The sequence below is a fragment of the Balaenoptera ricei genome, chromosome 3 (genome assembly GCF_028023285.1).
Source record: "Balaenoptera ricei isolate mBalRic1 chromosome 3, mBalRic1.hap2, whole genome shotgun sequence".
In the NCBI taxonomy this organism is placed as follows: domain Eukaryota; kingdom Metazoa; phylum Chordata; class Mammalia; order Artiodactyla; family Balaenopteridae; genus Balaenoptera; species Balaenoptera ricei.
In genome coordinates this window covers 102,824,176-102,843,242 of record NC_082641.1, presented here as the reverse complement: position 1 = coordinate 102,843,242, position 19,067 = coordinate 102,824,176, and the positions used below count along the sequence as shown (strand labels likewise).

At 33.5% G+C, this 19,067-nt stretch overlaps 1 protein-coding gene across 6 annotated transcripts in view; it reads right to left on the bottom strand.

Annotated features, from left to right (window-relative positions):
* CSNK1G3 (casein kinase 1 gamma 3) overlaps positions 1 to 19,067 on the bottom strand; it is a 132,876-nt gene that overhangs the window by 19,735 nt on the left and 94,074 nt on the right. For 3 of the 6 annotated variants that reach the window (XM_059916959.1, XM_059916962.1, XM_059916960.1), the window contains exons 7-11: positions 12,394 to 12,479; positions 12,192 to 12,276; positions 9,495 to 9,643; positions 6,462 to 6,557; positions 2,629 to 2,724 (exon numbers count right to left, since the gene is read on the bottom strand). In XM_059916959.1, coding sequence (XP_059772942.1) covers positions 2,629 to 2,724; positions 6,462 to 6,557; positions 9,495 to 9,643; positions 12,192 to 12,276; positions 12,394 to 12,479 — 512 coding nt within the window. The remainder of the gene's footprint in view (positions 1 to 2,628; positions 2,725 to 6,461; positions 6,558 to 9,494; positions 9,644 to 12,191; positions 12,277 to 12,393; positions 12,480 to 19,067) is intronic. The other 3 variants (XM_059916961.1, XM_059916963.1, XM_059916964.1) reach the window with 3 other exon arrangements.

Sequence of the window (19,067 nt, the reverse complement as noted above, 5' to 3'; positions counted from 1 at the left end):
CATGCCCTTAGTATTTGTTGAGGATAATTTTTTTCAATTGCCATTTAAAGTCTTTATATTTCTTGCAAAGCTAATACTTGAAACTTCGTCCAACAGGTGGATTAAGAACCATAGAACAAAGAACCTCAAGGCAAATTCTACTCATACTTTTGTATTAGCAATAAGATTTTTCTCTTTCAGATAATGAGAAAGAAAGAACACATTGTTTTCCTTTCTTCCTTCATTCAAAGTCAAATATAGTATTCAATTATCGTAATAATATTAGCTCAGATTTAAGGCACTTTTATTTCCTCTATTATTAATTTTTAAATTACAATTTCATTAGTCCAATTATACCAGTGTCATATTATAACTTTTCAAATTTTGAAAGTGGGTAGGATAAAAATTTTAAATAAATTCAACATTTTGGAGTGGGGCAAGATTCAGGCATGATCTTTACTTAGGCTGCTAGCAAATTCTTCATGACAGTAAAACTACCTTAATGTTCATCACATCAAGTTAGTTAATTCAGGAAGTAAATGAAAAATAGTGTAAAATTTTTTGTCTTACTTATGTATTACCAGAATTCTAGTAAGTAAACTGATCACTTACAGAATATTATAATGAAGCCAGATGTAATCTCTACAAGGCAGAAAAGTTTTAAAGAGATGATGAGAGATAGCAGAGTTGAAATATATCTTTGAGAACATGTGAAAAAATAGAACAAAGTTTTTGAGTGATGAGCCAATAATCAAACTCATTCACCCTTTGATAGTCCAAAGAGATCCCATGAGCCATCTCTGGGAATTCCAAAACTTAAGAAAAAACTAAAGGTAAATTTGTGGTAATGGTACAGAAGTGGTAGGAAAGCTTTCTAATAGTGCCTTCATTGTTACAGATTTCCCTGAACACTGAGCAAGACATCTGATATAAAAACATACAACACTTAGAAACATGTAAACGTATACAGATACATACACAATCCAGTTTGTGTTTATGGGAATTAAACATAATTTTCTCAATTAACTTTCCAGTGATATGAATTTGGGTCACAAAAAATTTTACAATTTAGGCACCCTTGCCTCTGAATCCCTCACTCTAGACTTTGACAGCACTATTCAAATACTTCTGTTACACACGACTGAAAGTTCCATAGACTACGAAGTTCTTTAAAAATATTTGGTTTCACAATTTAAATTACCTCTAAAAGTTAAAGATGGGAAAAACATGATAACTAGTAAGAACTGATCTTTTAGAATTCAAATCAAGAAAGAATAAAACCCAAGCATAGATTCAGATTATGTATATGTGTGTGTGTGTATGTGTGTGTATATATATATATATATGTATGTATATGTATATATACATACTAAGAAAAATGCAGATTTGGTAAAACATAATAGAAAATTGTTCAAGTGGAAATATGTGGAGGAAAAAAAATCAAATCTAGGTTCTAGATTGAAATGGATTGAGATAACATTTATCATCTCAATTACTTTAAACCAGCATTCAGTTTACCTTAAACTGACATTTTTAAAAGAAATAAGAGACTCAGTAATCTTTTTCTATTTTTATAATACATACAAAAGGTTAAGATTTAGGGGGGCATGTGAGGGCAGAATATAGTAGCTATCTCTAAATATATAGAAAAGGGGGAAAAAAAGGAACACATCAAAAAGAATAAGGGACAGCATTAAATTTTTGTAAATATCCAGAAAATTGAGGGAAATATTTTTTTTTAAATGGAAATGCTTATTTCACCTTGAGGATTATGTGTGGATCTTTTTTTTTTTTTTAAAGTATTTGTTTTTATTTATTTATTTATGGCTGTGTTGGGTCTTCGTTTCTGTGTGAGGGCTTTCTCTAGTTGTGGCAAGCGGGGGCCACTCTTCATCGCGGTGCGCGGGCCTCTCACCATTGCGGCCTCTCTTGTTGCGGAGCACAGGCTCCAGACGCGCAGGCTCAGTAACTGTGGCCCATGGGCCCAGCCGCTCCGCAGCACGTGGGATCTTCCCAGACCAGGGCTCGAACCCGTGTCCCCTGCACTGGCAGGCAGATTCTCAACCACTGCGCCACCAGGGAAGCCCAGGGAAATATTTAATAAATACTTGTCCTTGAAATTATTTTCTCCATGTGCTATTTTCTCCAAGTACAAACAAAACATATCATGATAAATGTAGGGTCATGTTTATTTGACCAATTAATCAGAAAGTACATTCTAAGGACTGAGGATGAAAAAGTTAGATATCTACTTAACTAAGTTTGAAGGAGGCAAAATCAATGAAAGGGAAAAGATATAAAAAATGTTCTATTACTTAAAGCATGAAAAAAGACTGAGCTTATTATTGGAAAATCAAGTTTAACACATATTTCAAGTAATACATTTTGTTTTTCTAACCTATTGTGAGTATAACTTAACTTAAATACTGTTGCATATGCTTGCAAAAATGAACAAAGGCAAAATCTTAGTATCCCTGGTGGTCTTGCTAGACCATGTTAATTCTGTTTTTTGGTTAAATACAAAGGAATAGAATTATGGAGGTTCAGCAACAAGTTTTTCATTAGGATATGAAATCATGCCATGAGTTCCAAAAAGGGTTAGTTGTATAAATTTGGGAAATAATCACTCATGCAAAAATCAGAAAATACCTGTACCGAGCCACCATGTCTGTCTGCTGCAAGGTGAGCTCTCAAATGATGGGGATTTGCCTGCTGGGAGTCCCAAGCTGCCCTGTGGTCTGCCGACTGCCATTTATTTAATGCATGTGGCATGCATGGAAGAAGAGAAACCCAAAATGTTAAACATCTCATCCTTATAATATAGAAAACAAACGTATAAAAGGAAATTTAAAATACCCTTACTATTCTGAGTCACAGATGCAGTTATCTTTGCATACTGAACATGGAGAGATTTCAGTTAAAATGTTACAATAATGTAATGATCAACCACAAAAATAAAATAGAATCACAGAATTTTAGAAGAGAAAGGACTTTAGATATCATAGACTCCACTCGCTAACTTTATAAAGTTAACAAAAACTAGAGAGGTAAAAATGACATGGTCAAGAAAGTACTCCAAATAAACCATGAAATGTTTTAAAAAGCCATCCACTATATTTTCTTACAGTAGAGGTCCCCATTAGTTTTCTGATGAGGAACTACTTCTAGCAAGGTGAAAAAAAAGATAGTACTCAAATAGCCATACTTAGGTCCCAGAAAACTTTTCTCTTCTTGCTTAGTACCCTGTTTCTGATTGTGAAGATAATACAAGAAAACAGAAAAATTCTTCAAAAAGCGAGAAGTGCTATATAGAATACCAAGAGGATATGGTAAACAATTTTTTTAAGTGACAATCTTACATATACGAATCTCTTTGCCTCCTTGATCTTTTTATCTGGTTCAAATTAAGAAACCCATTTCCATGAAATAGGCTGATAATTCTTGAAGCTTTTAGATGACTTGGCAAACTTGTATGGCAATAACCACGAACTAATAATAATCTACTAACAGAATTAGGAGTTAACTGCTTAATAGGGGTCAATTTCTATGTTTCAGGAAAATGTGGACAGCACTAATAAGAAGAGGGGGAAGGTATACAATATTTAAGTTTCTATTACATGTTTGGTTCTGCATTAGCTGCTTTATATGTGTTATCTCATTTTTGAGATAGATAGTATCACCCTCATTTTAGTGATGAAGACACTGAAACAAATACTTCTCTAAGGTCATAGAGGTAGCAAAGAGTACACAAAGGATTCAAACTGAGAGCCTACTGCTCTTCCAATATTACTACCTAGCTCCTTATCACAATTACATTATGTTCTAAAGACTTCAGGGCTCTTTTCTTTCTTTTTCAACCAAAGTAAGGAAAATCTTGCCACAAAGTGCCAAGTACACTGGGCTATTCGGAGCCTAAGCATATCAGGAGCCAGAGTAACCCTTTAGGGGAAGAGATGTTGAAATCAAGTAGACACAAAGAATAAATGTTCCAGCACTAAACTTCCTAAATTAAACTGTACAATGAAAAACTACATTCTGTGGCATGAAATATGTCATCAAAACAATTATGACAGTTCTATAATATCTTTTCATTAAATCCTCCAAATTTATCACCAGAACTGAGCAGATTTGTAGGTTAAAGTGAAATAAATTAGACAAGGCCAAATCTTAACAAGATGAAAGAATGAAAATCATACTAAAAGAGAGACAAAGATCTAAATGTTGCCTAGGACAGCAGGCAACATTTGGGAACCATGGATCTTTTAAGAAGACAGTAAGAGCTTTGCAACCTCGCCTCAGGATAAACATTTGCACGCACCCAACATTTTCTGTAAAATTTCCAGATTCCCTGAACTTCAACCATTGACTCTCTAAGTTACAATTGTTTATCTGGGGATAAACCATTGTACTTCAACCACTGACTCTAAGTTACAATTGTTTATCTAGGGACATTATGAAGGTTTCAGACATTTAAAGAATTAACCTTTCTTCTTTTGGGATTGTGAACTATGGGTTTATCACACAACTTAAGCTGTTTACTGCATCACAGATAGTTAAGAAATTTTTTCTAGATATACAATGTTTCTATCATGGTAAGAATCTGCATGTCCTGGTTTCAAATTCAATATATAAGCTATCCTAAAGGATTTCCTGAGAAAAAAACTGACTCCCTACATTTAGTGCAACAAGGACTACATCAACAAAATATGGTTCCCACCCTCAGTGAGCTGGCAATCGAGCTAGCAAGATATATCTGAAACATGTAGAAAGTTAAACTTTAAAACATTTAAATCTATTTCAACAAAAATTTAATTCAACAATAAAAGAAGAGTTTCACTTATTACAATACCTAACAGCTCAAGTGGAGATCTTCACAGAACATGAATTACTGATCTTCTTCCATATACATTTGAGAAATTAACTTATTTATAAAACACAAACTCCCAAGTTTTGATTTCTCCCATTTCTCTCTATATACAGCATCTTATCAGAGTACTCAAGCTATCAACAAGTTGTAATTTATATTGGAAGTAATTTATATATAAGACCCTTTACTGTCCCAATTTTTCTAAGGTGAAATTATAAAACTAATCTTTTTAAATTCTCTATACTTTAAAGCATAATGTTGTTAAATATTTCTTAAATGCAGCATTTTATTTGGCTATTATTTTTAATAAGTTGTGCTTTTTCTTTAATTTCATTTCTTATTTAACCCTCACCTGAACCCTGATGGGATACAAAAAGGATAACACACTATCCTTCTCCAAAAAGGGTTATAACCAAAAATTCTAAAGGCCCTGTTTAACTCAGGGTGACAGCAAAACTTTTTATGTCAAAAGGATTCAATAAAGCTTCTTTATACAAAAATGAGAAGAGTGAAAACGTTGCTCAAAAGTTTCAACAGCTTCCAATATACCTTACCCAGGAAATACAAACTCTTCAATGAATCTTCTATGCCTTGTCTTGAACCTACTCTCTGCTCCAAGCCAACTGCTTATTTCTCCTCAAACATATTCTACATTTTTAAACTTCTGCTTTATATTTTTTACTGTTCACTCTCCCCAAAATGCTCTTATTCCTTCACCTGCCTTTAAAAATTCCATTCATTCTTCAGGCTCATCTCAAAAGCCACCTTTGCCATAAAATCTTTATAGATCCTACATATTCCAATGATCCTCCTTGGCACTTTATTAATGTATTTCCTGTGGTAGAGTTTATTCTGCATTGTAATGTAGTTACTTGTGAATTTATTGTAATAATGATAACAGTAATACCAGCCACAAGAGTTGAGACTTAATGAAAGCTTACTATATGCTAGGAATTAAATGCATTATTTCTATTTTATAGATGAGAACTGAGGCTTTGAGTGAATGAGTAAACCGCCCAGGGTCAAGCCATATCCAGGTATGACTGATTCCAGAGGCTGAGAGAGGTCTTAGCCACTGATTACAAAATCATTTCTTACAGGTTATATGTTTTCCTTACTTCTGAATTTCTGCAATGTGGAGAATAGTAGCTTTCAAATAACAGGAACTCAGTAAATAATTTAGTACACTAAACTACACTATAGTTAGAAAGACCAACCGCTATTACAATTCATTCCAACAGGGTATCCACATACTTCCATTCTAACAGAATATCAAACATTGCTCAAAGTTTATTATACTAACTTACACCACTAATTTGGATTTATGATTAAACATTTTTAATGTGAACATTAGGGGAAATAGTCTAGCTATTGAAAATATATGCATTTTCTATCCTTATTATGTGTGTATATAGTCTGCTTTATAAAATAAAAAATATGTGTTTCAATCCTTCAATACGTATATACAAGTATGTATAGACACATATGCACACGCAAATACATACACATATAAAGCTGTCACCTGTGCATGATAAAACACCAAATATATTTATAAACTGTGAGAAGGTAATACAGAAGCAAATTAAGACATTTCATATCTAAAAGGGCAGCAAACCTGATTTTTGGATTGTTGTATCTTATCTCTGTGTTGATGTGCTTCTCTGTTTGATGACAGAGCAGGATCTTGCTGAACTGCACCCACTGGAGTAGGCTACAATACAATAACAATTAAAATCAATGCATTCTATTTCAGAACTCTTATTTAAAATTATTTAGCTACTTAACATAATCAAGGAAAAAAAATAAAAGACACTGTTAAATAAAGTAAGGCCTTAAGAAAAGATATCTTTCCTAAAATATGTTGTTAAATACAACAAAGAGATTATAGCTACTTTTTAAAGTATTTTCAAAATATTTAAATACTTTATCAAGTATTTATTTTTATATCAACAAACGACCCTCTAATACTGTCATTACTTTTAGGTTACTTTTTCATATCAAAAAATGAAAGTGTATTTGTTTATGTTTCTCATTTCCAAAGCCAATATATAAACAGAAAAAATTATTTTAAGAAAATTAAGGGAATAATTTTTTAAATAAGCTAATAAAATTGTTTACTGTCAATATTTTAACTCAGAAGAGGCTTATATAAAAATTTAAATTTTCAAGTATAATTCAAAACTTCATATAAATACTTTAATCAAAGTATATTCAGATTTGCATTTTAGATACCATATATATTCAAATCACTTTGGAGTTAAGAAAAATACAGATTAAATGCTTAAGTAAGTCAGTTGTTCAAAAATACTTGAATCTGAGAGTTCCGCAGTTCCAAATTTGGAAAAAAATTTGCTAACAGTGAGCCATAATTATAGAAAATTTTGTAAGGCATTCTTACTTATTTAAAAAAAAAAGACTAGTGAGAATACATATTTGATTTTCTGGAAGTTGTCTCTTCAAAGAAAGAATTTAATGATAATTTCATTTAAGTAATGACACCCATCCCACAGTTATGATCAAGACAATTTTTTTTTTAACTATGAAAACTTGGTACAGTTTTAAAAACCTAAACATGCTCCAATATATAAGTATCAGTCTATTCCAAGATAACCTAAAACTGCTAGAATAATTAAAACATATCTTAAAATTACAAATGTTTTGAAAGATGACTAAAGGAAAAAAACTAGCTGATCTTTTAAAAGTAATCACTAGAATATTATATTTTTAAAAAGTATATTTGACATTAAGAACTAAATCAGAAGTAAAAAGTTCAAAATAACTCATCACTCTAAAAAGTAGACTCCAAATGTAAGGTTTTTACAAAATTCAAAGAATAATTTTTATATTATGCTACCTGAAACATCCATAAAAAAGAAATAAAATGAACCCTTTAAATATTATTTATTCTCAATCCTAAAATGTATATGGAACCACAAAAGACCCTGAAATGCCAAGGCAATCTTGAGAAAAAAGAACAAAGCTGGAGGTATCACACTCCCTGATTTCAGACTATACTACAAAGCTACAGTAATCAAATCAGCATGGTACTGGCACAACAACAGACACATAAGTCAATGGAGTAGAACAGACAGCCCAGAAATAAACCCACACACTTATGGTCAATTAATCTATGAAAGAGGAAGCAAGAATATACAGTGAAGAAAAGGCAGTCTCTTCAATAAGTGGTGATAGGAAAACTGGACAGCTACATGTAAATGAATGAGATTAGAACATTTCCTAACACTATATACAAAAATAAACTCAAAATGGATTAAAGACCTTTATCTATGAAACCATAAAATTCCTAGAAGAGAACATAAGCAGAACACTCTTTGACATAAATTGTAGCAATATTTTTTAGATCTGTCTCTTAAGGCAGAGAAACAAAAGCAAAAATAAACAAATGGGACCTAATTAAACTTAAAAGCTTTTGCACAGCAAAGAAAACCATCAACAAAATGAAAAGACAACCTACTGAATGGGAAAAAATATTTGCAAATGATACAACCTACAAGAGGTTAATATCCAAAATTTATAAACAGCTCACACAATACCAAGAAAAACAAAGGACCCACTTAAAAAATAGGCAGATGACCTGGATAAATATTTTTCCAAAGAAAACATACAGATGGCTAACAGGTACATTAAAAAATGCTCAACACTGCGAATCATCAGGGAAATGCAAATCAAAACCATAATGAGATATCACCTCACACTTGTCAGAATGGCCATTATAAAAAAGACAAGACATAACAAGTGTTGGTGAGGATATGGAAAAAATGGAACCCTTGTGCATTATTGGTTGGAATTTAAATTGGTGCAGCCACTATGGTAAACAGTATGGAGATTCCTCAAAAAACTAAAAGCAGAACTACCATATGATCCAGCAATTCCACTGCTGGGTATATATCCAAAGAAAATGAAAACAGTAATGCATCCCAATGTTCATAACAGCATTATTCACAATAGCCAAAATACTGAAGATATGGAAGCAACCTAAGTGCCCAACGGATGAATGGATAAAGAAGATATGGAGATGATACAGATATAGGTATAGATATAGATATACACACACACCCCCCCCCACACACACATATATGAATATTACTCAGCCATAAAAAAAAGAATGAAATTCTGCTATCTGCAACAATGTCGATGGACCTAGAGTACTATGCTTAGTGAAATAAGTCAGACAGAGAAAGACAAATACTCTGTTATCACTGATATGTAGAATCTAAAAAAATAAAACCACCAAATGTACATAACAAAATAGGAACAGACTTACACATATAGAGAACAAACTAGTGGTTACCAGTGAGGAGAAAGAAGGGGGGAGGGGCAAGACAGGAGTATGGGATTAAGAGACAAACTACTATGTATGAAATAAATCAGCAATAAGGATATACTGTACAGCGCAGAAAAATATAGCTTTTATTTTGTAATAACTTTAAATGGAGTATAATCTATAAAAATATTGAATCATTATGTTGTACACCTAAAACTAGTATAATATTGTAAATCAACTATACTTCAAAATAAAAAATTATTTGTTCTCAACTCTTTTCAAATAAAGGATCTGTACTATGAAAAAGAAGGTTAAGTACTACAAATAATCTTTTATTTTTATTATATAGCCTAGACTACTCACCAACTGCTTACCAATCCAGTCATATTCATAATCAAACATATACCCTTTTCGATCAAACAAGTCAGTAAAAAGTTTTCTTAGGTAGTCATAGTCTGGTTTTTCAAAAAAATCTAGCCTTCTTACATAACGAAGATATGTTGCCATTTCTTCTAGAAAGGAAATAAAAATTTTCTCTCATTAAACTTTTCTAATACTCATTAATAATAAAATTATAAATATCTAAAAGCACAGGATATTATAAAAACATGAAAAAGTAACAAAATTCTACTAAAATTTAAAATATTATGAACTTAATAACAATGAAATTAAAAGCGGGAAAGAAGGGAAGAAAGGAAATAGGGACAAAAGATAAATCAGAGATTTAACAAACATTATTTTTGCTTCAATTCATTAGGAAAGGCTAAAATTTTTATTTTACATTATTTTTAATAGAAACCTTGGACAGTATTCAAGGTTGAAATAGAAACTTAATAATGCATAATTATTTAATCACAAAACACCATACTAAGCTCATATTTTTTTTTTTTTAAATTAATTCATTTATTTTTGGCTGTGTTGGGTCTTCGTTTCTGTGCGAGGGCTTTCTCTAGTTGCGGCAAGCGGGGGCCCCTCTTCATCGCGGTGCGCGGGCCTCTCACTATCGCGGCCTCTCTTGTTGCGGAGCACAGGCTCCAGACGCGCAGGCTCAGCAATTGTGGCTCACGGGCGGGGCCCGTTACTCCGTGGCACGTGGGATCTTCCCAGACCAGGGCCCGAACCCATGTCCCCTGCATTGGCAGGCAGACTCTCAACCACTGCGCCACCAGGGAAGCCCCTAAGCTCATATTTTTAAAAAATTATTTTAAATACTCATAGGAATTGATTTATACATGAAAGCATTTGCACTACCTTGCTGGATTTCCTTTAGAATCAGTAACACTAACTGACCAATAGAAGATTCAAATTCTTAACCTTGGCTAAATGGTATTCTAATCAACTGACCTAGCAACATAAAGCTAAAACAGATTCAGGAGGACGGTTTAATTTTTCTCTTAATTTCTGGTCATAAATGTAACAATTATTTCGTAATACGTAAACCTTTGCATGCTATTATAATTCCCAAATATATTAGAGATATGTATTTTTTTAAAGGTCATATTTTCCAGAAGTAAAAGAAAGCAAAAGCCATAAAAATCAATAAGCAAAATGGTCAGCAATTAGTAAAACAGTGTTTAACCGTCAGAGCACATAAAAGCACTATCATAAGAGATGGTAGGTTACACCTAGCTGCTTTTTTGATCCCATTTATTCATGGCAGCTAATAAGAAAAGGATCACCCATAGCCTAACAGGCATGAAAGTAGCATCCAGTGACCCAGTCACATGGTGACTCTCCCACTATTCCACCTTCTAGCTAATCACCTGGCTAATTTACTTTGGCACCCTTATTTTTCCTGTAGAAATTTGTATAAGCTTCTTAATAAGGTATAGTCAATCTGCCTACACCTAAACTGTTAGTACTATCAACCGATTTTTTCTTTTAATCTTCCAGTTCTAGATGTTATAGCAAGAAAGCAAAATACATAATTAAAGTTTACTGTCAATGAATAATAAAAGCAAACTTGAAAAAGGGCTACCTGAGATTATGCTGCTGATACTACAATACAATACAATACAATAATAATGCCAGCCCTGTACAGGAGAACCTGTAAATACTGAAGTGAGATATAAGCTCCATCTTCTATCTTCAAGTTTGGTTCTCATTTAATGTTATTGCATAAATCACAACAGGTATTTTAACACATTAGGGACACATTATTCTTATCCCTTAATTGATTTAGGAATCTTAAATAAATTTTTGTTGATTTCACGTGAGTTGCCAAAAATCTACATGAGAGCAAAGCTATCTTCATAAAGCTCCCCAATACAAAATTAGCCTAAAAGTAGTAAGGTTAGTAAGATTTTACTGCACTTGGAAAACTAGACTAAATCATACATCACATATCTCCTTTGAGCTTGACATTGAGACTCAAATGACTAATATTGGATACCAAAACTTTAGTTAGTATTTCTAAGCAAATATTTCAACTTATTAAAAGTATTCTATTGAAGAAAATATTAATTTAGCTGGTACTGGTCAACACTATTAAAAGATGAATTTTCTTCCATTAATACCATTTTACAAAAGCAAATATACACATTGCCCTGTGGTCTGTGTATCAAATGCTGACATCTTTTTTTTTCTTTTTTTAATTAATTAATTTATTTATTTATTTTTGGCTGCTTTGGGTCTTCGTTGCTTCATGCAGGCCCTCTCTGTGGCGAGCAGGGGCCACTTGTTGTGGTGCACGGGCTTCTCATTGCAGCGGCCTCTCTTGCTGTGGAGCATGGGCTCTAGGCACACAGGCTTCAGCAGTTGTAGCACATAGGCTCAGCAGTTGTGGCTCACAGGCTCCAGAGCTCAGGCTCAGTAGTTGTGGTGCATGGGCCTAGCTGCTCCACGGTATGTGGGATCTTCCCGGACCAGGGATCAAACCCATGTCCCCTGCATTGGCAGGCGGACTCCCAACCACTGTGCCACCAGGGAAGTCCTGCTGACATCTTTTGAATCATATTTTTTAAGCATGAAAAAGGTACTTATCAACTTAAGCAATGAAAATGAACAGTTCTAGTTTTCTGTGTATAATACGCACATGTATCAAGCAGCATTATTCATTACCTGGAAAATTTTCACATAACACTTCTATTGGTGTGGCTCGTTTTGTATCTCCAATTTTCTGATACCTCTCTTTTAATGTGTCAGCCTAAAACAGAAAGAAAAAGAATCTTGAGACATAATTTTAAAATTAAATATGTGGAAGCGAGTATCTTAATATATTAACAATTTATGAAATTCAATAAGGAAACACAAAAACAATTACCTTTAAACCTTGCCAAGGAAGACTGCCTCTCAGAAAATACATGAACATATGACCTAAAGCTTCTAAGTCATCTCTTCTACTTTGTTCTGAAATATAAGAGAAACATAAATTTCATTTTCCTTTCCCAGTTTAGGATGCAAGAATGGAGAAATGATTCTTTCCTTATATGTAAATTAATTCCCCAAAGCTCAGCATATAAATATAAAATACAGATCTGGTGCTTACGAGAGAGAAAAATCATGTTTAAACAATAATGTTTTACATTAAATTTATCATGCATCTTTAAAACATGCCACTATGATTTTTTTAGATACTACTGGAGATTTCTTTCTTTCCTTAAATATCTATTCATAGAACTATAAGGCAAGGAGGAAAGGGTTCCATGATCAAAAAGAGAGTCACTGTGTACTACAGCTCCATCTTAAAAGATTCAGAATGTAACATATTAAAAGTTTTGAAAATACCTAGAGCTAAAAATGTTTAACTTTAGCTCTCCATTTCCTAAACTTGTATGAGCACAAAAATTCCACCCCACATACTCTCTATTAATATCAAATACAATTAGTATATTGTGTAACATATTTTTAAAAGCACTGTGTTTGACACATTCCAACAGTTAATAACTCCTCTGACAGCACCAAAAATATGCCGCCAGAACAAACTGCCATTTTCTAGTTGCTATTGTTGTTCTAGTAACAAAATGTTGTATAGCATATAACTGAATGATAATCACAGACCAAGACTCAGGGAGGTACTTATAAATATTTGCTGAGTGAATCTTTTTTCAATTTTTTGTCACTTAAGTTAAATATTTAAGTTTTCTTAGTATTTTAAAATAATATAAAAATGCTAACAATAAGAGGAGAAAATAATACTTTAATATGGGGATGTTCATGTGCAAGTTGTTTCATCCAAATGAATACTCATACTACCCAAGCAGTACTAAATACTTTAGAAAAAGCACACTTTTCAAAGGATGGAACTGAACTAGGGTAAAAGGGTCAAAAAAGGTTTTAATTTTTACTATGTAATCTTACAACATTCTATAATTGTCTTCTGTAACACTTGCTACAGTTTTAATATATATGTTTGTGTTTTTATTTAATCAACATCTATCCTCCCATCTGACAACATCACAGGAGAGCAGGTATCTCTTTGGCTCAATAGCCTCAGGGCCTAGTGTAACGGCTCCCACAGAGCAGGCACTCAACGCATACTACTTAAATATATAAATGACTATTTAAAAACATATAAAACTAGATTAGAATATATCTCTTTTCTATAAGCATAGGGAAATATCTAGAAAAATATGCATCAAATCATTAGTAATTAGGGGTATGAGACTGGAGGACTAGACAGGACATTTCAATAGCTCATTTCATATACTCAAAAATGTGATATAATGGGAATTTTTCTTATATTTCATATTTTAACAATGTAAGCATATGCTATTAAAAATAGCAAACTTTCAAAATAAGTAATATAAAGTTCTTCTAAAAGCCATTACTGAAAGCAGGATGTGAAAAACATGAAAAAAATCAGTAATGCCTTTTATAACTAAAATTTCACTTTATTAGGTCCTAGGAGTCTTAAGAATGAAAAGTCATGGAAAGAAAAAAAATTATTTTTGAAGTCCCACTGAGAATCAGAATCACCTCTGAAACTCTTAAGAACCTCAAATGAGCAGGCCTAATGCTGAACATTGATTCTTTGGGTATGACATAGGGTAGAAAAATGTACACTTTAAAAAGCTTAGCAGATGATTCTGAAATACAACCAGATTTGATAATCACTAAACAAGAAACTTCTTTTACTTTAGTATAATTTTACATATAATAAAATACACTTATTAAAGGGTACAGTTTGATAAATTTTGACAATACACACAACTAAGTACTGCCACAATCAAGAATTATTTCCAACACTCCAAAAGATTCCCTTTTACCCCTTGCCTGTTATTCTCCCCCTCCTCTGGTCTCAACCACTCACCTGTTTTCTGTCACTCTATAGCAAATTTGATTTTTTACAGAGTTTCACATGAATAGGATCATACAGTATGGACCCTAGTGTGCGGATTCTTTTGCTTCATTCCTGTTGTTGTATGCATTAGTACCTCATTACTTTTAACTGCCACAATTATTTATCCATTCGCTTATTGATGGACCTTTGAGTAACTTCCAGTTTTGACTTAATGTGAATAAGGCTGTTAGGAACGTTCTTGTACAAGTCTTTGTGTGGACATATGTTTTCATTTCTCTGGGTAAATATCCAGGAGTGGGATTACTGCGTCATATGGAAAGTGTAGGTTTAACTTTATAAGAAACTTCTAGGGACTTCCCTGGTGGCACAGTGGTTAGGAATCTGCCTGCCAATGCAGGGGACATGGGTTCGAGCCCTGGTACGGGAAGATCCCACATGCTGCGGAGCAGCAGCTAAGCCCCTGCACCACACCTACTGAGCCTGCACTCTAGAGCCCGCGAGCCACAACTACTGAGCCCACATGCCACAACTACTGAAGCCCATGCGCCTAGAGCCCGTGCTCTGCGACAAGAGAAGCCAAGCAATAAGAAGCCCGTGCACCACAATGAAGAGTAGCCCCCGCTCGCCACAACTACAGAAAACCCATGCACAGCAACAAAGACCCAATGCAGCCAAAAATAAATAAATAAATTTATTTTTTAAAAAAAGAAAGAAAAGAAACTTCTATACTGTTTTCCAAAGGGGTTGTGCCATTTTATATTTCCACCAGCAATACATGAGACTTCCAGTTGCTCCAGAGCCTGTCAAACATTTAGTATGGTCACTCTTTCAAATTTAGCCATGCTAATGGCCATGAAGTGTTAGCTCACTGTGATTTAATTTGAATTTCACTGGTGACCTTTTTTGAATGTTGTTTCATGTGCGTTACTGGTCATTCATATATCTTTTTGTCGCATATCCAAACATTTTACCCATTTTTTAAAAAATTGTACTATTTGTCTTATAATAAATCTGTAAGAGCTGTTTGTATATTTTGGATGTAAGTCATTTTAAGATATAAGTTTTGCAAATACTTTCTCTCACACTGTAGCTTGTTTTCATTTTCTTAACAGTATCTTTCAAAGAACAGAAGTTTACACTTAGATGAAACCCATTTTTTGGGGTTTTCCGTTGTTGTTTTATTGTTTATGCTTTTTTATGTCTTAACCAGAAAATCTTTGACTAACCTAAGGTCACAAATATTTTCTCCTATTTTTCCTTCAAGAAATCCTATAGTTTTGGTTCTAACATTTAAATCTATGAATCATTTGAAGTATTTTTTTTTTGTTTGCTTTTGTTGTGGGGTAAGGGTTTAGATTCCTTTTTTTCCATATTGATGCCTAGTTTTCTCACACAGTTTCTTGACAAGGCTATCTTTTCCCCTTGAATAACTTTTGCACCATCCTCAAAAATCAATTGAGCATCTATGTATGGGTCTATTTCAAGACTGTATTATGATTCACTTATCTATGTTGATGCTAAGACCATCCAAAATAAGTAGAAGGAGAAAATAATGACAAATCAGAAAACCAATAATCAGAAAATGGACAACCAGTAGAAAAAATTTTGAAATCAAATGCTGGTTATTTGAAAAGTTCAATAAAATTAATCCTCTCATTAGGATACAGGAAAGAAAACACAAATTACTAATATCAGGGGCAACAAGGGGACATCAGGACAGAGCCTACAGACATTAAAAGGATAATAAAGGAGTATTACAAACTAACATTATGCCAATACATTCAACAACTTAGATGAAATGGACAAATATCTTGAAAGCTACAAATTACCAAAACTGCCTCAAGAAGAAAATGTGAATAGCTCTATACCAATTAAACAAAATTTAATTTCTAATTTCTGATCTCCCCATAATATAACCCTAAGCCCAGATGCCATCACTGGTGAATTCTATTAAACATTTAAGGAACAATACTATTTCTACACAAACTCTTTCAGGAAATAGAAGAGAAGGAAACCCTTCCCAAGTTAATTCATTACACCGTTACCAAAGCCAGACAAAGGCATTATAAGCAAAGAAAACTACAGGAAATATCTCTCATCAACACAGATGCAAAATACTTAAAAAGACAGTACACTATGACTAAGTGGGGTTCATCCTATGACTTTAAGGTTGGTTTAACTTTCAAAAAGCAATCAACGTAATTCTCCATAATTAAAGAAGAAAAGATATAAATCATAAGATCATCTCAAAAAACATAGAAAAAGTACTTGAGAAAATCTAACATGCATTTATGATAAAAACTCTCATCAAATGAGGAAAAGAAGGAAACTTCTTCATTCTGACAAAGGCCTTCTATGAAAAACCTTCAACCGATATAATTCTTACATGAGGAAAGGCACCCCTAAGATCAGAAACAAAGCAAGGGTGTTCACTCTCACATTTTCTATTCAATGTTGTACTGGAAGTTCTTGTCAGTACAAAAAAAGCAAGAAAAAAAATTAAAAGATATTCAGATTGTAAATGAAGAAATGAGGGCTTCCCTGGTGGCGCAGTGGTTGAGAGTCTGCCTGCTAGTGCAGGGGACGCGGGTTTGAGCCCTGGTCTGGGAGGATCCCACATGCCGCGGAGCGGCTAGGCCCGTGAGCCACAACTACTGAGCCTGCGCATCTGGAGCCTGTGCTCCGCAACAAGAGAGGCCACGATAGTGACAGGCCCGCGCATCGCGATGAAGAGTGGCCCCCGCTTGCCGCAACTAGAGAAAGCCCTAGCACAGAAACGAAGACCCAACATAGCAATCAATCAGTCAATTAATTAATCAATCAATAAATAAATCTTTAAAAAAAAAAAAAAAAGAAATGAACCTATCCTTCTTTGCAGACAACATGATCTTTTATGTAAAAAAATCCTAAAAAAAAAAAAATCTATTAGAGGTAGTAAATGAGTTTTAGCAAGAATATAGGATACAAGGTCAACATATAAAAATTAATTGTATTTCTATACTAGCAATGAACAATTGGAAAATGAATTTGAACAGCAATAAAATTTACAACAGCATCAAAAAACATGAAACATGTGGGGACAGATTTATCAATTACAAGCAAGATCTGTATATTATAGCATATGGTTTTAAAGCTAAATGCTAAGTGATATATAAATATAGTGAGCCCACCATATCTATGGGTTTTACATCTGTGGATTCAACCAACCACAGACTGAAAATATCCATGAAAAAATAATTCCAGAAAGCTCCAAAAAGCAAAACTTGAACTTGCCATGGGCTGACAGCTATTTACAAAGCGTTTACATTGTATTAGTTATTATAAATAATCGAGAGATGATTTAAAGTATACGGGAGAATGTGTGTAGGTTATATGCAAATACTATGCGATTTTATATTAAGGGCTCGAGCACCCCCGGATTTTGGTATCCTCAGGGGGTCCTGGAACCAATTCGTGGATACCGAGGGACAAGTGTACTGAGCCCTACAGTAGGATTCTTTATTAAGGAAAAGAATTCACCATAAAGGCAATTCTTTGAATTCAATCCAAGGGGGGGCTTTAGTTACCACAGTGACAATAAGCCATGATCATAAGGTGATCTTGCCTACATGCTTGTCTCAGAGAACAGTATTAGTCTCATAACCTACACAGAACGTAAAAATTCAAGCCACAACTATGAGCTAGTAAAATAAATGTACTACTGAAACTCAGTCTGCTAATGCTCCTTACCCTCATAATTCCCTTCTTTGTGTTCTATCACCAACTGACAAATTTGGAGGTAAATTTTGCCAAGAAATATAAGTCACGAGGAAGGCTTTCTCTTTGAAACACAGTAACTAAAGAATACATCCTTCTGGTTTTTAACAGTTGTGTTAGATGAAAAACATTCTCCCAAAGGTAATTTGGCCCTTAGTAAACCCTGTTCACATTTTTAAAGCACTTAACTACAAAGGTCTGTTTGAAAATGGATGTTTTTCCCAAAGGCAAAAATCCTTATCATAGGAACCCTTGCTTTAAGCAACTAAAACATTAAAACGTGACAATTTTCTTTACAACGGGTACCATTAAAGATTATTTTAAATAGGTTCTCCAATAAATTTTAAAGTTATGTAAAGAGTCAATTAAAATTTTGCTCCTCAGGAATATATGTATCACATAAAATATACAACCAACACATATTAATAGCCTAGTATGTGTCAGTGCTTCATACAGATGATCTTTTAAAACTGTAGCTATTCCATGACTTCAGACTATACTACCAAGCTACAGTAATCAAGACAGTATGGTACTGGCACAAAAACAGAAATATAGATCAATGGAACAGGATAGAAAGCCCAGAGATAAACCCACACACATATGGTCACCTTATTTTTGATAAAGGAGGCAAGGATGTACAATGGAGAAAAGACAGCCTCTTCAATAAGTGGTGCTGGGAAAACTGGACAGGTACATGTAAAACAACGAAATTAGAACACTCCCTAACACCATACACAAAAATAAACTCAAAATGGATTAAAGACCTAAATGTAAGGCCAGACACTATCAAACTCTTAGAGGAAAACATAGGCAGAACACTCTATGACATAAATCACAGCAAGATCCTTTTTGACCCACCTCCTAGAGAAATGGAAATAAAAACAAAAATTAAAAAATGGGGCCTAATGAAACTTAAAAGCTTTTGCACAGCAAAGGAA